We start from the raw sequence: 26,984 nt of genomic DNA, 5'->3' as shown, positions 1-26,984 counted from the left end.
AATCAGAGTCAAGCAGTTTAGCTCGTTGAATATGAATGAGAACTGGCACAAAATGAGCTGAGTCTTCCTGCAGGCTTTCTATACCATGCTAGAATGGCTTGAAACAACGTAACCAAGGCATTTTTTCCCCAAAAAATGTTACAGAGTCCATGGTAGACATTACCACACAGTAATGAAATACGTGTGGCAGGGCACCTTTAATATATGATGACACAGTGTGGTCATTTTGGATTTAATACAGGAAATATATTACATATTGCGAAAATAATTTATATTTTAATATATGGAACTATTGATGTGTCACGATTGTGAGTTCTGTTTCCTGTTTTATTTTGAAGTCTGTCTTGTCTCCCTTGTCTTGTCTAGTTTACTTCCAGTCTTTAGTTTTCCCTCCCTTGTGATTGCCCTAATGTCTTTCACCTGTTTGCCCAGCCTAGTGTCACCTGACCCTTGTTAGTCCTCGTTACCTGGTTTATTTAGTCTCTGTGTTGTCTTTGTCTGGTGTTGGATCATTTCATTATGTTTGCTGTCGTTTAGTTCCTAGCTGTGTGGATTATTGCTCCTAGTAAGTGTGTTCTTTAATAAATCTCTTTAACTGCATTTGGATCCAAGCTTCACCTTCCACCTGACATGATGGGTGACCCCTTCCACCATCTCCTCTCTCTCTCCTATACTTCCTCCCTCTTCCCTCCTCCACTTCCTCCCCCTCTTCTCCCCTTCCCTCCTCCTTCTTTCTCCATTCTATTGATTATGTATCACTTCCTTGTTTTTGACCAATGGGTTTGCACATTGATAGAGAACCACACTCCCACTCCACTGATTAGTGTAACACAATATAGGAGTGCAAGCTACTTCTTACGATGACCATGATGAAGACCTATGTCGGTTGCAATGCTTTGGTCATTTTAATGCATATTGCAAAGAGCACCTGTATGTGTCCAGCCAAAGACCCAGCAGTGCTTCTACTCCATTGTCTTTACATTTAAAACATTTAAACCTGCTGTACATAAAAACACACTTGTATAAATGTTCTACTGCACTGTAAAACTATTCTAAGCTAATACATACATATTTTATAATTGCTATTCAAACATGTATGTAAAAGAACATATACCAACCCATATTGGTGTAATATAGACAATTTTAAATCCAAACCCTAAACCTCTAACTGTTTGTACAAATCATTCCTAGGCAGGTTTGTGTTTAAAACTAACAGCAGTTATGGATGGTACACAGAATTAGTTACAGATGTTACCAAATACATTATGTGTTTTTACTAGAAGCCAGGGACAGCCAGCTAACACTTACAGAGGAGAGGATGAGGAATAAGCCATAGAAACAACAGGCACAGCTGCTCAGTGTGGTTGAAGGTGGAGGGTAGCGGAAGGTGGGCGGTGTATGTTTCCAGAAATATGAGTCTAATATGAGTTGTATGTATTTTTCCAGGACACCGTTAGTCTGACTTATGACTGTTGAAGGCTAAAGCTAAAATATGCCCTCCCGGCAGTTTTGGCTTTAATAAAAAAACGCTATTATGAATATCCTTAGTCCGAGATATTTGTATTCCAAACCCATAGCTAGTACAACATGTATTCGAAAAAGATGCACCTTGTCACCTCCTCTCCAGTATCACCTAGCACTGATTTTGTTTTTGTTTTTTGTTTTTGTTTTTTTCTCTGATGCTGTTTGCCTGGAAGAAGAACCAAAGAACACAAATCCTCTAATACATGTACTGCACAGAGCCTCACTTGAAATGCATGTAAGTGAAGTAAAAAAAACAAACTTCAATTGCTATAACTTAAATTTTTTCTTTTTCTCTCCCTCTCTGTCACAGGTGGAACACGGTGAATGCAGCCCCCACAACGTGACGTTGGGTTACTACGTGACTAGCGGCAAAACTGTCTACATTACCTCCTTGGTGGTTGAGGCACTGCATGTTTACGGTTTTGACAAGCTCCTCTCGGACATCAGGCAGCACACTCCATTGGTTAAGGCAGTTCTGGTTCCTGTGGCAACCTGGGTGCCCGCTCCAAGCATTCACCTGCAGCTGAAAACAGGTGATGAAACCTGATGGAAAATGAGATAAACCTTAACATAACAGAATCTAAAAAAAAAATGTTAATTCTGGTGGAGTTTAAAAGCATAAATAATAGCGAATAGTAATAGAAGAGTGGTTAGAGATATGCAGAGAGGAGGGAGAGAATATGAGCAGAAGGAGAGCAGAGAGAGAGAAAATACAATGAGCGTACAGGGAGGGAGACACAGGCGAAGAGTAGAGCAGAGACAAAATTAGAAAATTCTGATTACATGTCTGATCTCCTTTACTCTTCTGATACCCTAAATCCCATACAAACTCCCATGATTGCAGAGCAAAGGCAAATTGGTCCATTCATTTAGTCAGCCTCTTAAGCCTCTTAAACACATTTCAGCGCATGTATGCTAAATTGAGTATTGTGGGAACAATAAAATCAGTGCTATTAACAATTTTGCTATTTAAAAGATGCATGTGCAGATTGGAAACCCATTACTTTTCTAAACTAATAATTGTTTTTTTTTTATTTAATGTTGGTGCGATTCAGCTTACTAGAAATATTTTTTTACTGTTACTGATTGAATTACAGCCACTATGTGTACTTTTTTCTTTACAAAATTATTTACGAAAACATTTCTTTTCATTTCAAGCTGCACTAATGAATAAGTTGATTTTTGTAGTGTTTTTCAGCTCATTGTTTTGGTTCACTCTTGCTTTCAGCCTTGTTTCCAGCAGCATCAGGTAGCTGTTTTTAGTAAAACAAGTCTAATTAACCCACTGTACACCTGCCCAGCACCAAACAGCACACAAAGTTAGCTTTTAGCTAGTGGACATCGAGCAGCATTTAGCTTTTCTCAGGATACTTTTCTCAGGAGTTGTTGGAGACCAAAACAGAACAATAGTTACGTATTGTAACTCCAGATTCTATGAGTATAGGCATAGCCCTCTAAGAGCTGTTGCTATTGGGTTTATCCCTCGCGCATGTGCAGTCGTGAAGATTTATTTCGCGCCCTAGTGCCCAGCACGGGCCTCTCTTATATCTGCAGTTACTGTATATTACAACTGCGAGACCAGAGATCTGCTCCCAACATCAGCATTTTTCTTCAGCCAATGTTCGTGAAGCAGGTGACCCGGATCTTAGAGGGCTATGCATATACTCACAGAATCTGGAGTTACAATACATAACTATCGTTCTATTTCGTATAGGCTTCGCCCTCTCTAAGAGCTGTTGCTATTGGGTCAGTGGCGAAGCTGATGTAGTCAATGCCACCTGCGACACAAGGTCCACAAGTAGAACATAGACTATTTCCTCTTCTAGTTGCACTGAACAAGTTTTAATGTATCAAACTATTTGATTTTTCAATTTTGATTATTTTTTTATAACAAACCTGTCATGATTATGAATTGGCCTATTACCGATCGTAAGGCCCATGTCATGATTGTGAAAGTGCTTTCTAATGATAAAAAATTAATATCACAATTAAGAACTGCATAAAACCCGCATTCCTCACAGCCACTCAAGTGTAGGAGGGATGGAGACAGCAGCAAACCACATCCAACATCGCATCATTTGCTGTCAAGTGTGGATAGGACCAAGTGAGTCATGGAGGACTCAGACACATCACGCAGATAAAAATGGATGAACGGGCACTGGGATGCCCATTAGGCTGCTGCGCAGATGTCAGCCACCGTCATGCCTCTGAGGAGGGCCGCGGACGCTGATAGCGCTCTCGTAGAGTGTGCCCAGATGCCCTGAGGGGGTTTCACTCCCTCCGTGCTGTAGGCTTGGGTGATAGCTTCACACAGCCAGTGAGACAGCTGCTGCCTTGAAAGAGCCGCACCTTGGGAGTGCTCTCTGTAGTGAACAAACAGCTGCTGTGTTCATCTGATGTCTGCTGTGCGTAAAACATACTGAGATAACTCGTGCATCGGGCAAGTCGGTGAGACGCGTCCTGTTATGCGGCGGAGGGAAAAAACCCTCAAGGGAAAACATCCTTGACCAAGAAAAGTTTGTTAAAACTTTCGGTGTAAATGAAGGATTTGGTTGTAAAGTAGCCGCACTCCCGTCCCCTCTAATGGAAAGTCAGGACGGTGAAACCGCCAGCGCGCATAAATCATTCACTCTCTTAGCCAACATCAAGGCGAGGAGGAGCGCTGTTTTCAGTGACCGCATCCTGAGAGAGACTTGTGCTAGAGGCTCGAAAGGAGGCTTCCCCAGAGCTCTGAGCACCAGGGTTAAATCCCATTGAAGTGTGAGAGAACACACAGCAGGTTTCTGTTGTCTGACCCCCTTCAAAAAAACGCTTCACCAGGGGGTGTGCGAAAACCGACCTCTCCCCATAGCCTTCGTGGCAGGATGACAAATCATTATCCACCAATGTTTTGAGGTAAGTTAACAGGAGGGGCAGGGGACACAATGTAGGTTCTGTACCTCATTGGACAGGAACTCTGGCTCTCTCTTCACTCTGCCATTCCCAACATGTGCCTGTGTAAATCTGTGTCTTGTGTTCAAGTTGTTGTGAGTAGTGTAAACAGCCTTCAGTCAAAATGGTGGTTTTGAGCTTTCGGATTGGTTATCCTTCAGCCATTTTGTTTTAGCTGTGAATATGTTTTTCTTTGTCATATTTTGCTAGTAGCAGTTTGGTAGGAGTGAGAAGTCCTATTTGATTTGTTCCCTTTTTCTCCTGTTTTGTTATCAGAAGCTTAGGTTAGAGCTTTATCTTTTCTTTACATTTTGTTTTGGTTTAGAAAAGTTTAGTTTGCCTTTTTAGAATTGTTTTGTTTGTTATGTTGGGGCCTCATCTCCGAAATAAACAGAAACTGCTACTTTGCAATTCTTTGTCCTGGCCATGTTTGGGAGTGGGAAGAGTGGGGGGGGGGCGCACATTATGTTGCGTCCGGTTTACCCCTAGACATCAGGTCGTAACATAAATGGATGGGTGAGGAGTGGCTGTGTGGCACCGCACATTCTGAGTGGGTGCTTGCTCCCGCTGTTTACACAGTGAGGGAGTGACCGGGCTCCGCCTGCGGCACCACATGTGTGCAAGGCATCGGAGCCGTTATCTGAACTTGAGATAGCATGATAGTTTTTTACCATGCCAGTAAGAACTGAAGGACTGGCAAATTGAAGCGTATAGCCGTTTGTGATTAGCTTCAACATTCATGTGTTCATTATGGGTAACATGCTTCTCCACACAACTTAGCGTCTCAAGAGCGGGCACGAGCATGTCTGTGTGTTGTCTGTTTACATAGCAGTGAGTATCATGCCCTGCTGCCACTGTGTGAAGGGGTAGTTTGTTTCTCACAAGCCGCATAATCAGCTGCGAGGTGGAGAATAACTGGGTAGGCTATCAACACGCACTCTGAATGGATGTTTGCGCCTGTTAATTCTGACACAATGGCTGGCTCCACCTGCGTACTGCACATGAACGTGGCGGCGAGCCTGTCCACGTGTGCGTGAGGGGAATGTGTGTCTCAGTGGCCGCAAGATGCTCAGAAGGGACAAACGCGGACTGACTGAGAGGAAAACTGCTCTTAGGGGAAACTGTGTGGCCCTTAAAAGTGCCGTTATGTTTCCATCTCTCAGCTGGAGTGAGACATGTGTTCCTGGTGCCCCGTCACTGTTGCTGTTTGCGAGTGGATTGGACCAGGTGGGTGCTGCCCACTGGGCCTTATGGCCACGCCGTCGGTAGGTGGAGTTGGAGCCAGGGCTTGGAGAGGTGCAGCCGCAGTCCGCGGGGTGCCGTCTCCTCGAGCTGACATCTTGGTGCCGCTGTTGTGGTCAAGGCGCTGTTCTCCAGGAGGTGTGTTTCCACATCCCCTCCACCACCTACCGTACAGCAGGGAGCCCACCCGCTGCGGAGGAGAAAATGCCGCTGGTGTGGTGCTCCCCTTCTGGAACGGAGACAGCTGAGTGGTGGGGCTCCGTAATCCTCTGCTGTTTCGGGCTCCAGTTCTCCCAACAGAGAGGAGGGAGAGCCGGCAAGAGAACCGTCTTTGGGGGACTGAGTCAGCGGACTCGTCTCCGCCAAAGAGATCCCCTTCCGGGATGTCTGGGTGTTGCCGCTGGTGGTATCCTTACCTTACCCGACTGTCTGCCCGGCTGTCATTGCCTGCCGCTTCAGTTCCTCCCATGGTAAGCGGGCGCAGAACTGCCGGTGGCCGGCAGGGTGCCAGCCTGCAGCTCGGGTGGAGATCCGGCGGCAGGATTTAGGCAGTCCGTCAGTCGGTACATGGGCGGACACCGCTGTTCTTCGAAGTCTTCAAACTGCTTGTTGCTGAAGAAAAATAGGGAGCAGATCTCTGGTCTATCAGTTGTAATATACAGTAACTGTGGACGTAAGAGGCCCGTGCTGGGCACTAGGGCGCAAAAGAAATCTTCACGACTGAGCATGTGTGAGGGATTAACCCAATAGCATCCCACCCATGTCATTTAAATGGCAAATGCACATGTGCCCATCTGTGCACCCATGGGCGTGCTGGTCTTACCATGAGGTGTGTACAGGTGCATTCTTGGCGTATTGCAATCTTGAGGCAGTGGAATGTGATCGGGCCATTGACCAACAAAAACCTAGTCAAAGTCAATAACGCAGCATTTCATTGTTATTTTAACCCTCTGAGGACAAAAGACACACCGGCGAGTCCAAGTGATGTTTGACAACACTCCTACTCTAAAAGCGATATTACAAAATGTAATTTTAGATATTTATTTACTATTTTAATATATTACGCTACTTTTGTGAACCCAAGACTTTTATAAACTCATTTCAATCACCAAAACAATTGAGTGTATGTTTTCACAAGAGATTTGGGAAATATTTCCGCTTTAGGGCGTCACTATACAGAAAGCTGAGTTTGTTCTGAACATTTTGATATGAAACAAATGGGGATCAGGCTACATGCAAATACCCTTAAAAGTAGAATTCAAGAAGATATCTAAAAATGCCCTTATGGTTAACAGCGCATTAGTAAAATGCAACACAGTCTCACTCCCTACTCGTCAAATGTATGACGCATGGTCAAGGACCCCTGGCATTAATTTTCAACGCTAGTGAGGTAACCGTTGCGTTATTTTTCGACGAGGGGGTCCGTCACGTTAATCCCTCACCGTCAAATATAGACGAAAGGGAAAAAAACACGTCCCCCTTAACTCGAAATCTGTGACAGTTTTATTATTGGTATTTTTAGCCCAATAACCGCTGTTTTAATCAACATTATTCACGAGATATTATCATGGTTTATATGCATTTCTTTTCATGTCATTATTTCGGTCTATTTTGGCCAGGGAAGCTGGGTTGCTTTTTTGTTTATTTATATTTTTAAAACTAACGCTAGATCTATCAACATTTATTTAGATGTTATCATGGTATTCATTTCTTTATTTTAATAATATTATTTCGGTCTTATTACCGGTGAAATATTACCGTATGCTGTAATACAGAACATTACGATATGATCCGAGCTAGACACATTCAAAGCCGATATCCCACAATGCAATGCGGGCATTCATTCACAGAATCGGACAGCGATCAGCATGTTTTAACGACAGTATTGCTTCAATGTGTGTGTGTTTGTACGTACGTACATACATACATACATACATACATACATACATACATACATACATACTCACTCAGTGTTTTTATCACCAGCAACAACAGGTTGCTCAGCTTTGTTCCAGTAAGTTTATGCAATGTAATAAAACCTTTAAACGAATCCGTGGAATACTCCAGAAGTGACGCAGTACATCCCGCTCAGCGGATAAGAAGATAAAAATACATAATATTCGTAATATTTATGTTTTTGTCTAACGTTGTATTTGAGGACGTAAACAATGAAGATATTAATAATAAAATACAGTTTCATGTATTTGTCTCATGTATGTTGGGCTCGGCCGGCCGGCGGGCGGCGGCAATCTGAAATGGAATGGAGCCCACTCATGGCCGACTAATAGACTTAATAATAAGACTGAAATAATATTATAAAAATAAAGAAATGAATACCATGATAACATCTAAATAAATGTCGATAGATCTAGCGTTATAGTTTTAAAAATATAAATGAACAAAAAAGCAACCCAGCTTCCCTGGCCGAAATAGACAGAAATAATAACATTAAAAGAAATACATATAAACGTGATAATATCTCGTGAATAATGTTGATTAAAACAGCGGTTATTGGGCTAAAAATACCAATAATAAAACTGTCACAGATTTCGAGTTAAGGGGGCGTGTTTTTTCTTTCGTCGATATCTGACGGTGAGGGATTAACATGAATGTCTATCTGACGGACCCCCTCGTCGAAAAATAACACAACGGTTACCTCCCTGGCGCTGAAAATTAACACCAGGGGTCCTTGACCATGCCTCATACATTTAACGAGTAGGGAGTGAGACTGTGTTGTAAAATGTGCCTAGGCTTGTGCACAGCGCGCACACACTATGCTTGTTACACACAGACAGGGACGCATAAGCAGCACACAAACAAAAGAGAAAAAAATTTAAATATTATGAAAAAGTAGTATGATATGATCATATACTGCTCGCGCGCTTACACTTCACGCACAAGCCGTCTCATGAAAATCTCTATCCTGCTCAGCAAATCCGGCATCATAATAGCAATGCGCCAATGTACAAACGCGCCTGGCTTTTAAAGGGAATGGGAGATGACACTCTGGTTTATTGCATGTTACGCCCAAAACACACCTATGATTGGTTAAGACACTAAGTACAACCCTTTTGAACGATGCGCCTGGCGCACGGACCCTTTCTTCTGCTGTTAAACTAGCAAAGGTGGATTCGTACATGCCCTAAACGCACCTGCGCCAGGCTCTTCACGCCGTACGCTTAGATCGTCAAAATAGGGCCCTTCATATACCTTGATAACGCCCAACCCTACAGCATACTACCACTGGGTGGCATCGTAGTTCAACATTTTCAAATCCTAAACCGAGTGGCTTTAATCACCAATGGGAAACAACTATTACTTCTGCTGTGTCCTCATCGGTTTTCTGTAATACCAACTAATCTTTGGTAAATGGCCAAATTACATATTAATTCCTTGTAGTTTGATGTATACTGCAGTTAAGGCTACTCCCATGTTAGTGTGCAGCTGGGTATAGAGTGGGAATATTTTGGACACAAAAATTAAAATCCATTTCTGGCTTGTTCAGCTCATAAACCATAAATACACAGTATATGCCAGTTCACCATCCACAGCACAATTTGCATAAGATTATCAACTGGGTCAACACTGTTTGTGCCTACAATTTGTTGCCGACTATGAGACTAGGGAAGGATGTAGAGTCTCTTTTTCTTTTGAAGATGTAGCCTGCGCTCATAAGCACCAACGTTTGAATTTATGTCAGAATAATGTTCCATAATGTCCACATCTCCTATCCCAGTCCTTTTTAGAGTTTTTTAAAATAGAGCGGAGAAAGACAGATGATGGACTCAATATTGTTTACCCTGTTCCTCCCCAGTGCGGAACTTTGTGATGCTGACAGATACTTACTCTTTAAGTTGTTCTCATTCTAGATAGTGGCGATAATCCTTTTTTTCTGTCACACTGCTTAAGTTCATCAGCCCAGCCACACAGGCATAGCCATCTATCTAGAGTCATACGTTGAATACCAAAATCACAGCCCCAGATACAGATTCCAGATACAGCTTGATTAAGTAGATTGTTGTAGAGTTTCTTAATCATTTCTCTTTCCCCAGCTCTTTCTCAGTGCTTCAGTTAGTTCTTACCTCAGGTTATTGTTGTTGGTACTTGCATCAAACTGTTTAAACTGTGAATAATAATAATGATACAATATTTGAACACAGGCTTGAAACCACATATAAATTACGTTGAAGCAAAAACGTCAAAGTCTAGCTAATTCATACTTAAATCAAGCTTCTTTTTACACTTTACATTGTTCACCACGTATATGACTCTGTCTACTACTACTTTGTCGTCTGCCAGTATTATTTGTTGTACTTTGAATAACATATTTCTTACATCTTTCCAAAAGAACTCATAGAAATTGGTCGTAAGCCCATCTGACCCTGAAGATTTGTTTAACGTCATCTTGAGAATAACTGAATCCAATACCTCAATTCTAAAATCTGATTTACATATTCTTAAAGGACTCAATTCAATTCATGGGATAACATTCTTGAGTTTACCATAAAGCCTTTATGCCAGAATGTTTTGAGTAGTACATTTTAAAGTAAAATGAAAACATTTCCTTTTTTTATACTTTTAAAATGTTTGCTTTCTACAGACCATTTATCATTAGCTTGTGATTGAGTTTCATTGATGTCTGTTTTTCTAAACAACAAAATACAAAGGGTTATTTTCTCCTGCCTCAATCCATTTTTTCCTGTTTTTTCATGGCAAAATGTATGGTGAATTATCTAATCTTAAATATAGTAAATTCCCATTTACCAATATTACTTTCAATTGCATCCTCATTTTTATTATCCATTATAGAATAACTATCAATGCAATATTCTTTATTTTGTAACATTCTGGAATTACACTTCCCATACCCTATGTTTCTGATTTCCCTCACTGAGTTCTAAAATTACATTTATGAAACAATGATCAGATAGTGGCGCTTTAAAAAGAGATTTTAGTTTGTGCAACATATGTAAAAAAAAAAAATTATCGCTTACCAACCAATAGTCAATTCTAGATTTGCTTCCTCCATTAGGCTTAAACCATGAGTTATGTTTAACCCCGGGATTAAGGCTTCTCCATGCATCAGTCAGATCTATTATAAAACTTTCTCCTATGTCATTACGCTTCATTTTCCTTAACCAGGGCGGCATTCTATCCTCCCATTCATCTGGGGTCATGTTCCAGTCACCTCCTACTGAGATATAATCCGTAGGGTACAATACTTTAAACTCTGAAATCACATTTGTAATATTATCCATCAGTTTTTTTGTTTTGTCGATCATTGTTACAGCCATAAACATTGGCTATTATAAAAAACTGACTTCCAACCTTCATTACCACCGTCAAACAGCGTCCGTCTCCATCAGCTCGATGATTCATAATTTCTACAGGGAGCTTGTTAAAGCTGATCACTACACCTCCAGATCGGTTAGAGCCGTGACTGAATATAATTCTGTCTCCACACTAATTGATCCAAAAGGCTGCATCCACTTTAGAAGAATGAGTGTCTTGCAAAAACAACAAATTTGATTTTTGCCCTTGACAAAACAAAAATAGTGCTTTCCTTTTAACAATGTCTTTCAAGCATCAATGAACAAAACAAATAGTTTAATTTACCATAAACACTAGAACACTAGAAATAAGAACTGCTAGTTTAACAGTTGTTTACTTCACACACTCATACAGTGAATGAACCGTAGGCTTTGAGGAGAATTTTGTCCATATAAAGGTTTCCACTGCTTCACAGCCATAAACAGACAGTGTCCCCTGCGATTTCACCTTTCGTCTCCAATCTGCTGTCCATCGATGTAACCATGCCCCCAAAGAAAGCTAGTTCCCGGTCTGCCTCTCCTATTCAATTAGGGGTCACAGCCTCCTTCTTTTCTATAACTGTGTTTGTATCCTGTCTAATGAAGACCACATTATTTTTGGTCTAATTTGTAACAAATCAAGGCTTATTACATTTTTGTACAGTAAAATAAAGTGAAACCAGTTAGGTATAGTTATCAATTTATTTAATCTACTTATATTTCCTTATTAAGAAGTGTTACTGTAAGAAGACAGTGACTTCCAGCAGGTCAGACTTGACTTGGCTTTCCATCTGCATTCTGCCTGCACAGTGTTGACATACTAATATTTATGCCATCCACATTAAGTAACATTAATATTTCAGTGTCTCATACCGCAAAGGAAATAAAATGCAATTTAAGCAAGATTTAATGCAATAGCGCCATCATTGCCCACTGTCTTATCATGTAGCCTAGGCTAGCGACGATCAATAACTATTTTCTCAAAATTTCTGAAAAAAAGATCTGAATTTCATAATTATGAGGTCTTTTTTCATAATTATGAGATAGTAACTAATAATTACGAGATAAGGGGTCTACTTTTTTCTGTTGTGAATGCTATGTGCTTCTGTACTTTCAATACCAATTAAATATAATTTTCGATCTCCCCCCAGTGTTGAGATTCGTCGGCCCAATAGATAACATCTACTCCTGCAGTTTTGTCCAGATGTTGGAGCAGAGGCTGGAAAACGCCTTCGACGAGGCTCAGGACAAAGTGCTGGAGACATACAACAGGCTCACTGTGGAGGTACTACATGCCGTCATGAAGGCTATTTTTAGTGCAAAATGCAAACAGCCGAGTATGTCTTATATATATTTTGCATCCTATGCAGGCTAATGTGAGCAATAAAGCTCTATTGCGATCATACTGTTGCTCTTTCACAGTGTAACTGCTTTACTGCAAGTTAACACAAAACACTGAACATTGCTCTGTAATTATTCAATAAAAAGTCACACAGTCAAAAAGTCAAAAGGTGTGATACCAAGTCACACTTAAAGGAGGGAATGACAATGGTTACAATGGTTTATTATCAACAATCAAAACTCATTGTTCTACAGTTTCAGCTCTTTTTCCTCCTTTTGTTCTCTGCATCTTTCTCACTTTCCATCTCTTTCTCTTTGACTGCCGAGGTACTCTCAAGAGTGCAGGATAAACATGCACACACCATCATAATCATAAAGTAGGTCTCAGCAAGCAGAGGCAGATACACTGTAGGGTCCATTCATAATTCATCCTCTGAAATATTAACACTCATGGAGGATTCTGATGGGAATTCCTGTATCTCATATCATCATTCGCTTAAGTATGGTGACTCAGATTCAATCTTTTATTGCAATACAACTTAGTTGTTTGGAATTTGCCTCTGTGGGCACATGTCAGATCGACAAACAATCACAACAGTCAAGACACATATAACAAATAAAGACACATAATACATAACCCCCACCACATAAAACATACAGCCATAGATGAAAGATATCAACAGTCAGTACAGATTAAAGTGTCTGTTGCTTTAAAATACAATATTAGTTAGTGCAAACCTTCGTAAAATGTTGGTGCTGAGTTGGGGAGCCATTTAATATTTGGATGGTTCTGCAGTAAGTGCTGTTGAGGAAACAGGACATCTTGGATTTGATGGCCCTGAGTCTTCTTCCTGAGGGGAAAGTGATTAAGAAGGGGTTGGCAGGGGTCCCGGGGTCCTGTAGTATTTGTAGACCTTTGCACTGAATTTGGATCCCAATCACATTGTTTTCAGAGCGCCACACAGGTTCTATTATAGAAAGAAAAAAACATTGTTCATTCAAAGTGTTATACTGTCTCTGGAGCTATGTTATGCATTTGTCATCTTAGACATTTGGTATACCGTTAAATATTTCGGTTACACTTCACTTGAAGGTATCTACATAAGAGTGACATGACAAACGGTCATGAGCGTGTCATAAACATTATAAACAAGTCATAAACGGTTATGACATAACGTTTCTTTTAGTAAGTGGCATTCGGTTTTTGTCATGACAAGTTATGGTTGGGGTTAGGTTGCTCAGGCAGCGCACATGACAAACAGCAGAGCCCACCAAAAATAGGTTAGGGTTCATGTGTCATGTGTTCATGAAAGTGTCATGTCACACTTATGTAGATACCTTCAAGTAAAGTCTTACCAATAGTTCTGTATACATGTCAATTACCAATGCCTGTTTATGTGTTTGTTTGAATAATCATTTGCGTATTGAAAAAAAAATGTTTTTAACCTCAGATCCAAAGTGTGTCCCAGGACCCAGGCTCTCCATCAGTCTCTCTGGTGTATGTGGTGAAGAACCAGGATTCCATTCTCAACGGGACGATCTCCAGCGGCCTCCTCAACCAGCTGACCGCAGAGCTGGTGGGATACTTTCTGTTCTACCCACCCATGGTCATCGCGGAGCGTAAGTAAAACCACAATGCACCTCTAGGTCCTAAGGGACAGCTGTGGTGATGACAGATCTAATTAACGATCAGTATATTTGAGTGTGATATCAGCTCTCTCTGCTGCCTTCATCTCTTCTGTGCAGATATTATTTAGCTGGTGTACAGTATCTAACACGTGTAATGGAGACTTAGTAGGGCTCCTACATCTGATGGTGGGGCTGTGGGGAGAGTGCTGCAGCCTGGTGGGGTCTCTCCACAACAGGCAGGGAGACGTCATAGTCAGCAAGCCAGGTTGGCGGGCGTGTCTGACGTCTTGGGAGGGGCGTTGCCTCACCTCTACCATATGGGAACATCCTCACATACAGCAGTCACACTATCCGGCTCGAAGGACCAATTTGTAATGGAGACTTGATAACTAGGACTGTAACTGAAGCTAGTTGGGAATAGGTGACCACTGTGGTGCATCGGTAAGAATGCAGTCAAATGCTCTGATGCTCTTCAATAGATTTATTGGCAGCCAGCAGATGATTGTCTATGTCTTCGTGAGTGTATGTGTGGTTCTACAATAAACAATAAAAAAGGGGCACATCAGCATACAAGTAAACAACAGTGCTGACAGGATGCAATTAGTAAAGCTAATAAATGGTAATTAGTATAAGTTTCACTTCAAGTAGCTATAGCTGCTTATATCAAATAACCAAATAATATACCAGATAACACACATCAGCTCCTTATTAAATTAAAAAAACAGCCTTCTTACTGCTGGGTCTCAGTAACCCAAACGTAATTCTCTACTACACAACCACTTTAAACACTCCAATAATAATTGTGCAGTGTCATGTGAGTACACAAATAAGCACAATAGTAATGTAACACTAATAATACTAGGCATTAGCATGCTGCTAGCGAAATTTATGCTAACATACTGCATTTCAACTGAGTATCCCAGAACAACATTCATATAAGCCTAAGGCACCGAAAATACATAACATTTACACCAGTGTACTCACATGTCTCTGAACGCAGACATGCACAGATGGCGACACAGACGACAACTATACACTTCAGAAATATCTACAATGTGCTTCTCCCGGCCACTCTCACTACTAACTTAAAAACGAAACTTATCAGCCAGCGCAAACAGGTGTCCTCTCTGTGAACCCAAAACAAAGACGCTGATTGGCTGATCCCCGTTACCCCGATCATAAATAGAATCACAAAAAGTCCTTCTTTACAACATGAATTCTTATTAAATGTGCTCTGTGCGGTTTTCTTTACATTCAGTGTTTCTCACTAAGATGCATGTGTATGCTACAAAATGGGCACCCACATAGCAATGCAAACAAAATGGGCACCACCTCATAAAAACATTGCTCCATAGCACTACCAGTGGTCAAAAACTCCAGAGTACTCCAATGGTACACCCCAATAAAATGCCATGTGAATTGAGATTTGTTTGGAACTACTTTCTACAAAGTAACTGTCCCCTCTAGATACCCTGTGAATTGCCTTGCAGATTATTTGTGGAAAGACATGTATTTGAATTTTTCAAATGCAAATTTTAAATTCTGTGACCACCAAAAACAAATTCCATTCACCATTCCATTATATTAGATCTTGATATATATCTCACAAATAGATATCTTAAAACTTTAACAAATAAAACCAGAAGTATCTGCATGGCTAGATACCGCTACAGGTAAGTGAGAATTTATTTATTTATTTTTAAATTTTGATGAATTGACCTTCTAGAGTTCGGACCTCCTGTAAGTGAAAATTAAAATTAGTAATTTATCTGTGGACAGGGCATGTGGCTCTGACAAATGCAAGGTCTAGCACAAATATATTGTTTATAATGTTTAGCTAAATGCAGTGGTAACACATCAACTTGTCTTTTTTGAGTCAATGCATAATGCCACAGCTTTTTTCCGTAATACTATTTAAAAACTGCATCACAAAACAGGATTGGTGTTCTGCTGACTAGACTTTATGTTGTCCTAATGGGTGTTATTTTAGCTCACTCTGACACAATGCAAATATGCTCTCACCATAAGTGTACATCAGTGAACACACCGTGTTTATTTATAGTTCAAAATGTGACTTTTTAGACATAGAATTCTTGATCTGAATTTTAATCAAATTTTATCCGCACATTGTCTTCCTCTATTGCTTTTTAGTCTTGAAAGGTTCAACAGACAAAGATTGGAGGAATGCCAGTAGTGAAGGATTACAATATTGACACAAAGGAACAAACTGACATATTGACTGTGGTTATACAGTACTGAGAGCATCAATGGATGGTCAATTTTCTTGTGATCAAAGCCACCTGGATATTGACCTTCACTATCTGTTTACATGCAGAGGAGTATATGGGGGCATCAGCCTCCATGTCTACAGCATGTAACTGGAGAGTACTCTGTAAATGTAAAGGGATACTTTGCCTATTTTGAACCAGCTCTGTGTCGTGTGTGTGTGTGTGTGTGTGTGTCTTCCCTCCGTGATGCAGCTCAGGGTGGATGTGTGGCTCATAAAACACAAGCAGGGGAGCAGAGTTTGCGTCCAGGAAAAACATAAGACTTTCAACCAGGAAACGTGTGTTCATGTCTTGGGAGTTCTACCCAAGTGGACCGATGTTTTAATCCAAAACACAATCTTTTTTCTAATGGTAATTAGTCGTTCAATCTATCAAAAACAGAAAATGAAAACAGGATTGCTGTTAACATTCTGCTGACTTGACATTATGTTGTCCTAAGGTGTTGTTTTACCTCACTCTGACACACTGCAAAGATGCTCTCACCATTAGTGTACATTAGTTAACACACTGTTTTTATTCATAGTTAAAAATGTGACTTTTTAGACATAGAAATCTTTGAGAATTTTTACATCTCTCTGACGTTTGCTCATTGTCTTCCTCCTATTGCTTTTAGCACCTTTTGCATTACGTTTCTTCAAGGTAAAGACCATACTAATAGATTTGGACGTGCTGATGTACGTCTTTTTTTACAGCAAAAATCCTAAACCTGCACTAATGCGCCATGAAGTGTGAGGGAGCTATATATTGTTCTAACTAGCTTCAGTGTTACCCTCAGGCTGTAGAGGTTGACTTAAAAACAAGGATAGAAACTGGGCCCACTGGGTCTTTTTTTTAAGCTTTAGAGCAGCGGGAACAAGTGTACAGAACTGAGCTTGACTCTTAAAAAAAATTTTACATTCAGAACTTTATTTTAGTCTTGAAAGGTTTAGCACGTGACTGTTCGTAAAAAAAACAATGCATACGCAACAAGCGTAGATGTGGCAATAGCATAAGTTGTATCTTTATTGAAAGAAGAGCAAAGAATGGCATTGAAGGCATTTGTCAGTGGAAAAGATGTTTTCGCTCTTCTGACTGGCTTCGGCAAGAGTTTGATTGATAGATGGTTTATCCCAGGGGTCGGCAACCTTTACCACTCAGAGCCATTTGGACCCGTTTCCCACAGTAAAGAAAACACTGGGAGCCACAAAACCCTTTTGACATTTAAAATGAAATAACACTGCATATAACAGTTTTTTTTGCCTTTATGCTATGCATAAACAAACTATAATGTGTTGCATTTATGAGATCAATGAACTACTGCAGAGAAAACGAAATTACATTTCTGCATGCAACAAAAACATTTTGAACTCCGAAAAAAAGACGTTGGGTTGAAGGTTACTTTCAAGTAAAATACTCAGTCTATTTTAGTCCTTCTTGTACTTGAAAAACGCCGAACTAAAATTATCCATCAGCAAAAATGCCGTCCTCTGTGTGCCGTCATCCTTTTACTGGCGCGTGCAGTCAGCTGTCAACCAGAATAATAAAAGGACAGTTTCACTGAACAATGAAAAAATATGAATATATGCAAAATAATTGGAAATTAAAATATTTATCATACTTGGTTAATGTGATTTCTGCTCCTGAACCTCCGCGCACAGCGACTGCACATCAGGGCTGTATACCGTCACCTTCATCTTTACGCAGGATCGTAAGCGGTCATCTGTGAGGCGTGTGCAATGTTTGCTTTCAATAAAGTTCATGTTGGAGAACACCTGCTCACATACATATGTGGATCCAAAGACCGACAGGACTCCAAGTGCATACTTTTTCATGTTCACATAAACGTCGGGGATAGCATTCCAAGTTTCGAACACAAGTTTGTCCGGTTTGCGGAGGTTTTCAGTATCACGACATTTGTGATTCTGAGCAAGAACGGCCTTCTGACGGGCAACATCTTCAAGGTCTGTTGTCAAGTGTTTAAACTTGGACACCCATATGTCTTTGTCGGCTATGTCTGCCAGTTCCATCTCAAGATCAGGTTGACTCACACCTGCCAATGCAGTCGTATTCAGCAGGGATGGATCGAGGCTTAGGGGAGTGATAGAGAAGGATAATGTGTTTTCCTCTCTGAACTCTCAGAATCGTTTCCCAAACGATGTTTGCATTGCGATGATTGCAGAATGTAAATACTCCGAATTTATCATGTAAGCTTCTTTGAACTATCTCAAATTGGGGAAGTGTGACAATGTACCTTTCTGTAAATCTCTGGCCAGCACTGTCAACTTGCGCTCGAATGCCAAAACCTCCTCCAACAGGGCTGTGTGTCCTTTCCCCTGAAGAGCTGTGTTCAGCGTGTTCAAATGCGCTGTCATGTCTACCATGAAGTGTAGCTTTTCCAGCCACTCTAGCTGTTCCAGCTCAGGAAATGTGAGCCCTTTACTGCCCAGGAAAGTTCACTTTTTCCAGACACGCGGCAAAGCGTTTCAGCACCTCCCATCTGGACAGCCACCGGACTTTGTTGTGCAGCAGGAGATCAGAATATGTGCTTTCCAGCTCGTCCAGTAACGAACGGAACTGACGGTGATTTAAACCTTTTGCCATTATTTTATTGACAATCTGACAACATTCATTATTTCTGTGCATTCCAGAGGAAAAGTTTGAGCACACAGTGCCTCTTGGTGCAGGATGCAGTGAAAAGTCGTCAGCTTTCTGTCCAGCGACTTCTGCAGTAAAGCCACAAAGCCCTTATGCGCTCCTGTCATACTTGGTGCCCCATCAGTAGCCACTGACAGCAGGTGGGTGGTGTTTATTCCTTTGGCTCTTAAACAATTTAAGACAGCCTCACAGATGTCCTCCCCCCGTGTTTGGCCTTTTAGCGGTATCAACTCGATAATTTCTTCCTGTGGCCCAGCAGAGTTTACATACAGGCAGAACAGCGCTATTTGTTCAATATCACCTTTGTCTTTAGATTCATCGCAGGCAATTGAGTAGGCCATAGCTGAATTGATGTCTTTAATTTGCTGTTGTCTTCTGCCATTTTTTATGGTTCTGTCTTTGACAGTCTTTGTAGAGAGGGGCATATCCCTGATTTTCTGCACAATTTCACTCTTGTTTTTAAAGTCCGTGAATAGATGTTCTGAAATCTTAATGAAAGATTCTTTTATATATTCTACATCTGTGAACGGCTTCCCGTGCCTGACTATTTCCTGAGCGGCTACAAAACTAGCATATGTACTTGTATTTGCAGACTTCATCCACTTCTTGAAGTGATTTTTGCTCAGATCAACCTTCCGCATCAGTTCCGAAACGGCTTTTTTTCGCTCATCTCCATCCGGATATTTTTGAGCAAAGGCTGCGTGTTTATTCTGGAAATGTCTTGCGACTTTTGACTTTTTGTTGTTTGCTAGTTTTTCATTACATATTAAGCATACCGGTAAACCGGTCTCGTCAGCAGTGAAAGCATATGAATCTGCCCACGTAGCATTGAACGTTCTGTTTTCTTCAGACACTTTTCTTTTCTTAGAATTATCCATTATCCATAGTTGGCTCATATGTCTGAGTTGGCCTACCTGGGGTTAGAAAAGCGCTGGCGGGTGTCGCATATTGACGGTTGTGACGCATATTAAGAGTGACAAAAAATGCACGTTTTTGTGTTACAAATTACAATAATAATACATTATTTAGATGTTACAAGATCACCATAATCTTCAAATTTAGAATTACATTTTAAAAAGAAACAAAGTAAAATAAAATGCATTTTAATTAAATACTCATTCATTATTTTCAAAAGCCACAGGGAGCCGCATCAGAGGGATGAATGAGCCGCAAGCGGCTCTGGAGCCGCGGGTTGCCGACCCCTGGTTTAACCAATCACCTGCTAGGTACGGCTTTTCGGATTGGTTCTGTGTAACAACAGATGTGTACCCACTCTGTCGCTCTCTGGGACATGTTTTCATGCTAATCGAATGAGTTTGGAGCTTGGACCGCTGATTAGCTTATGCCGCGTTCTATTTACCTCGCAAATCAGTTTTAACAAGGTCAAAGTCGTAAACACGCCCCCTGACCTCGGATTTACGAGCTCGGAACTCATACAATCTCGCAGTAGCCCAAGTTCAAAATCCAACATGGCTGCCCCCTGTATCAACAGTTGTGAAAAGCTGCAGTAACCTAAAGTTATAAGCACTTCTATCTTATTTGTCACTAAATCAGTTGTTCAACTTCTATCTGTAACTATGTTACGCTGTTTGCATGCACAAAAAACAGCGTATTGTGTTGTTATCAACTGGTATTGCTAACAATAGCTAACCGGGCTAGATGAGAGCTAATGAAAACAATGAAAATCCGACTTTTAAATAGAACGCATTCAACTCGAGTATGACGTCATTCCCAGCTCCGGCTTCCGAGTTCCAAGGTAAATAGAATGCGGCATTACAACGCTAGTATTCGGGGCACAGGGAACATAAAAACTAATCGCTATTTATACCACTAAAAAGGCTCAAAATATCACCAAACTTCAACGGTAGCATAATGAGGGGCCCAACATGTTAACTGAAGCATTGAGAACTTTGTAAGTGTACAGACAGTTTATTGAACGAAGAGCTGCGGGAGCTCCGTGAAAGGGCTACGAGAGAGAGAGAGAGAGAGAGAGAGAGAGAGAGAGAGCTACCGGTAGTCAATGCCGCAACACAGCCTCATACTTCGGGAAACTGGTGATGTACCTGCGGACATTGTGAAGCTATGGCCACCAAACAGAGTGTCTGTCTGTGTTGCAAGGAGTGGGACCTGTTGCGTCGTGATGCCCAAGAGACACAGTGTTTTGTACCGTCTGAAGATTTCCCCTCTCTGATAAACAGGGCTGTACTTGAAAGTTTTTCAGTGACCCAGACCGGAGGGACCAGATGGACAGTTATCCACTGAGTAAGTACACTAGACAAGTTATGCAGAGTGTGATTATTTCAGATATATTGAGCAAATTGCTTTTGATTTTAGTTTGCATCGCCAGTTGTAAGTCATGACTGGTTTCCAAGATGGCGGCGGCATGTAAACATGAACACGAGTGTCTTTATAATCTATCTTTTCAATAAACTGTCTGTACACTTACAAAGTTCTCAATGCTTCGGTTAACATTTAGGGATCCTCGTTATGCCGTTGAAGTTTGGTGATAGTTTGAGCCTTTTTAGTGGTATGAATAGCAATTTGTTTTTACGTTGCCTGTGCCCCGAATACTAGCGTTGTAAGCTAATCAGCCGTCCATGCTAGCGTCTTTCAAGCTCCAAACTTATTCGTTTAGCATGAAAACATGTCCCAGAGAGCGACAGAGTTGGTACACATCTGTTAATAACCCCTAGGTTTGTTTTGCGCCGGAATTGTCATTTAACAGCAGCCACCCAGTGTAGTATAAACAGAATTGTGTTCATGAGCACTGCAATGTTAACATTGGCCAAGCAGCTTTATTGGCATGGCTAGGTAATGACAAGAAACTGAACAGTAATGCCAGATATGTTTTAAAAACACTGTCACCATTTTATAGCTTGTCCAAAAGAAAATAATGACAAGTTTATTTTTCAGCTGTAAATGTCCTGCCCAGTACATTTCTTGGTCGCAATAGTTATATATATTAAAAAGCATCAACTCAAAACATGTTAGGGGAACCTTACCAAAAAATATGTATTTTATATTATCGGCTGATACATCTTTATCTGATCAGCTTTCAGTATTATCAGCCTAAAAGACACAGTGTTGGTTAGGTTATAGTGTCCACGTGGGTTTTGCTGTATGTGCATAACTTAACGTAATTTTACGAATTAAATTTAGCTTGATTAAATGTGGTTAAAATAACCTTTATTTTGAATAAGGTTCAATGCTTATATAAAGTTTTCTTTTGTTTGATAATGTACTGACACATTTTTCTTATAGATTATACTACATATTTCTTGTTTGTTGCAGTGTGCATATGCAAGATGTTGGATTACATTCAGTGGTCTGTAAGATTCTTTGACGTTAAGTGGTTATTGTATCAATATAGTATCAGTCATTATTAAAGCATATTATGTCATTATTTGCTGATGGCTCTGTTGTGGTCCTACTTAACCCAATTTATTGTCAGGGAAAGCAAATGTGTGCTATACACAAGTTGGATATACGTAGCTTGAATCAGTGATGGAGAGCAGAAAAAAACATGTATTTTCATAAAAATGCTATTTGTAATTACCTTAAAGAATAATGGCAATAGTCAGTGTTTTTAAATGTCAACGATTAAAAGGCACAGAAACCAACAATCAATTAATTTTGATTCAAGTACTGTCTGTAGCAGTAGCCTAAGCCAAAAACCTCAATGTTCCACATCGTGAGCCACACACACTGTAGTTTACTTTACCCACAAACACATTCCTGCTGCTGTAAATACTCACTAGAGCACCAATGGTGTATTACTTCACAGCCAAAACTAGTCCTTGACAAACGACTGAGAAACATTTTCGAAAAACTAGTTCCTAGTGCACAGTTGTTTTGGAGCCTCATTAAAAATTGAGCACAAATTTTTTCCCACTTGAAAAAATGAAATGTAGGAGTAGCATTTTTACAAGAAACTCATTTGACCATAGCGGATCAAGTAAGGCTCCGGAAAAACTGGGTTGGACAGACTTTCCATTCTACCTTTAACACCAAGGCACGGGGAGCGGAAATATTGATCCATAAAAAGATATAGTTTACGCCTTCAAAAATGATCTCTGATCCTCAAGGATGGTTTATAATAGTGTCAGGTTCCCTCTTTAACACCCCAGTTGTACTAAAATATATATATATATATATATATCCTGAACAAAGAGTAAGTCCAATATTACCTATACTAAAAGACAAAAGCAAAACAAAAAAAAGTCTTGAACCAGCCAGAAAAATTCACACCATGCTCAACCTTTTTGCCTGCTCTGAATTACAGTGATCCAATATAGTGCATTGTTTGAAAGTAGAGAACGTCATTGACACGCCACTCTTTGAGATGAATTTGACTGATCGCATTTCACAGTGAGCGCTCTTCAGCAGACATTAATTTCAGTTACTAAGTTCCAAGATCCAAAAAGTCTTTTGGGATGAAGAAGGAAACAGTCTGTGCCTGAACATGGTTAGACACAGTTCAGCAGTAGCTTACTTTTGAGGATCTGGACTAGAGGTCGACCGATTAATCGGCCGATTTTGGCATTTTTTTTACATAATCGGCATTGGCCAATATCCCAGTATATCAAGCCGATTAATAGGCAGGCGCATTTGCGGGCAGCCTAGTGTTAAAAACATGAATAGGTAACATTTTTTACAGCGCACCCAGACCAGCTGCCTCCAGCCCCTCCCCTCGTGAAGTATTGCGCTGTGTGTCTCACAGTCACTTCAGGCTCAGATGCTACCGTTAGTAGTAGCATATTACTGGTGTTCTTGCCTTGGCATTAACTGTACTAATAAAACCGTACAAAACACCGCGGCCACGCCGCTGTGGAAGCTCCCCGAAAGTCATTTATCAGAGTCTGGTTGTTACCCCTGTCCGTGGCAGTCTCATCCACTCCTATAACGGAGCTAACTGGAGCTAACCGCTAATGGAGGTAACCGCTAACGGAGCTAATCGTTTCGCCTTCAGTTCTCTGTGCCTGTATCCATTAACTGCATCTATGGACTAGAGCACGAATAAAACCCCCAAAATTTGGCTGGACGAGTTTTAAATTACAACTAAGAGTTGTTTGAATGACAGAAATCTGCTCAGATAAGATCCTAATGAATGCAACAGGACATGTAACAGTAGGATCCCCAAAACACAGATAAAACACTTCAACAAATGAACAATGATCTAACAAACAAGGTGAACAAGAATTGACTTTAGATAGCCCTAGTCTTATGTGATTCAACAGGAGTTAGGAGGAAATAGTGTAATAACATGTCACTTTCTGTGAAGCTTGCAGATTTGTATTCTCAGAAGTTTAATAAATGCTGCTAAGTGCACTAAACTTAAGTTTTTCATTGAAATGTTTATTTGACAAAGTTTATTTTCTTCTTACCGGTTTTGTTTATTTAATATATTTTTCATACATTATTTATACAATATACAGTATGTTTTTACATTATACATTTTTAATTGAAGTATACAAGTGTAGATTGGTGAAGTGTTCAATACATGTTTTTGTTGAGAAATTCTGTGTATATCAGTGTTACATTTTATCTTTCAGATAGAGGTTTAAAAACAAGCACGTATCGGCCAAAATAAACCGGCAACATTTATCGGCCATCAGCTGACCCTGATTTCTAAAGATCGGCATCGGCCAGAGAAAACCCATGTCGGTCGACCTCTACTCTGGACCTTCTTCAGCAGTTTTGCTCCATCAAGCTCCAAAAAAAGTTTCTGAAATACTTCAAAAGTATACTTGAGCTTCTTGGGATTCTCAAGGTTGAGGGCGTAGATCAAGCCCATCAACCGCACACATGCCTTGGTTCGGTATCCACATGTGTTCAGCACTTGGTTTCCCTCTATCACAATCGACATGTCTGCTGGATCCTCCGGCTGCAGGATTGTGGATCACAAGCACCTTCATGGTTTGATCCTCATGTACGTCCTCCGTCTTAAAAAAAGAAACAAAAATAATAGCAACAGACAACTGCATCCCTCTTTTTCTCGACACATTGGGACTGTAAATAGATGCATTTTAGTTACTAAATTTATTTCGGAAAATTCTTTGCACTTTTTGTGAAAAAAACAACAACAATACCTCATTTACAGTGTTGAGGAGGTGGCCCGCATCACCTGCAGAAGACGTGGTGTGTACCCATCAAGCTTCAGCATAAATGTCTCTTCCAGGGAAATTGTTGTTATACGTCGGAACTCCTCTTTGATCTAGGAAATGAGTAAAGGAACATTCTCAATTCACACAACTTTCTCAATGATAGTCACCAATTCTAAAAGACCTAAAACTAAGTTTAAGTAGACAAATGAGATGAACTTGGTGAAAAAAAAACGTATATTAACAACATTCTTACTTAAGCCTCACTGAATAATCCAGGCCACCTCTCTTTGAAGACACGGACAGCTGGGCTGAGGGTCACCACCTCCACTCTTCGCATTGAAAATCCGAAATTTTCTCTGATTATATTTGCGTTCTTTTTCGTTTCTTCAACTAACTCAAGTCTCTCTTTCTCCAACGTGTCCTCATTTTCTCCAACAGGGTGGGGAGGAAGATAATTTACCTCTGCTTTCTTTGGCCTTTTAACATTTTTGGCTGGTGCTGCATCGCTCATTTGCTTCCTCTTTAATGTGTTTACTTCTATTTCTATTGCTACTGCCAACCATAGATCCCTGCAAAGGACCCAGGCTCCTTAAGGCATGGAAACTTCTCAACAAGGGCTTCAGCCACTGAGCAAATTTGCTGACCTGAAGGGTAGGCTGAGTAAGAGAATATGGCTTTGGCAAGGTCTTGCATTACTGCTGATTTAACACTGGCATCATGGAAGTGTGTTCCAGTGGCATGATATGTCTTGTTTGCCTCTGCGAGGATAAGTTCAACATTGCGGGAAAACTTTGGGACTTGAAACGGCACTGGCCATGGAGCAGAGCGGCATGACGCAGGGAGAAGACTGGTGTCTTGTGAGCTGGATGATGCAGAGTCATCCACAGCGTTGGTGTCTACTTCACTATTATCTGCAGGGTAGCCGTTTCCTGAACTAAGGATAGAGGACAAACCTGTTTAATCTAGTGGATACAGGTCAAGGGTGACCAAAGGGTCTTTTCTTACAATTTTCACAGTGGCCTTGTTGTACAGGTTGGCTGTTGAGGTGACACTGAAAAATTGGTTCCCAAAATCTTTGTCCTCATATATTAATCCAAATTCCCCATGTAATTGGAATGTTTCAACGATTATTGAAACAAGATCTTCCACCGTATTTGGAATTACGGATGGAAGCTTTATTTTTCGTATATCATGTTCTTCAATAATGACTCGCAACATGACTGACATGTTTGGAGTATGTGTTGTCATCACCTGTAGCGAGACAGAGAAGAGATTGTAGTATGTTAAAATTTGAAATGTTTACTTGTGTTACAGACACACGGCATGATAACAGAATAACTCAATGAAGTGTAAAACCTACTGATGTACAAATGAAGTGTTTCAGGGACACCATTCGACCATATGCTGTATTATATGCAGCCAAGGGGTATGCATCTTTCATTTCTGCATGCTGAATGACTTCAATCTTGGCTGCAGGCTCTACTTTTAATGCTTCAAGTGCTCATGGTACCACCCACTCAGCAACTTGAGAACGAAGACAGGGCTTTCATGCACAATGATTATTTGGACTATTTCTCCAAAGTCAACAACATTCCAACACAATAGTCGGTGCCGAATATGGTAACCTTGTTTGTCATGTTGATGACCAATGCCCTGGGAAACTTCCTTGCAATTGACTCTTTAATGCTGTCTGTTAGAACCTCCAGGGACACCTGGGTCATTCTAGAAACCAATAATGTTGGCTTTTGAATGTTAGCATTATGAGTGTGGTATGCAATCATTAATTGGTGTTTTCTTGCCATTGTCATTAGAATGTTTCTGAAAGACCCAGTCTGCCTCAGTCCTTTTAAAGAATCTGTGTTTGCTTCAAAATGCATGGTCCAGAGAGCCACAAGTGGTCCAAAAGCAGTTGTAAGCCATGGATAATGTTCAAGGAAGTGATGTTTTAATTTTTCCTCTGGGAACACATCCAAATACCTGTA

At 40.6% G+C, this 26,984-nt stretch overlaps 1 protein-coding gene across 1 annotated transcript in view; it reads left to right on the top strand.

The window, feature by feature from the left end:
* The window catches only part of kiaa1549la (KIAA1549-like a), a 248,641-nt gene that overhangs the window by 84,034 nt on the left and 137,623 nt on the right, over window positions 1–26,984 (top strand). The window contains exons 5-7 of the mRNA XM_078258059.1: window positions 1,835–2,057; window positions 12,158–12,291; window positions 13,799–13,967. Of these exons, the coding sequence (XP_078114185.1) occupies window positions 1,835–2,057; window positions 12,158–12,291; window positions 13,799–13,967 (526 nt within the window). The remainder of the gene's footprint in view (window positions 1–1,834; window positions 2,058–12,157; window positions 12,292–13,798; window positions 13,968–26,984) is intronic.

This window comes from Sander vitreus, chromosome 8, assembly GCF_031162955.1.
Source record: "Sander vitreus isolate 19-12246 chromosome 8, sanVit1, whole genome shotgun sequence".
NCBI lineage: Eukaryota > Metazoa > Chordata > Actinopteri > Perciformes > Percidae > Sander > Sander vitreus.
This window is presented reverse-complemented; position numbering and strand designations above follow the sequence as displayed.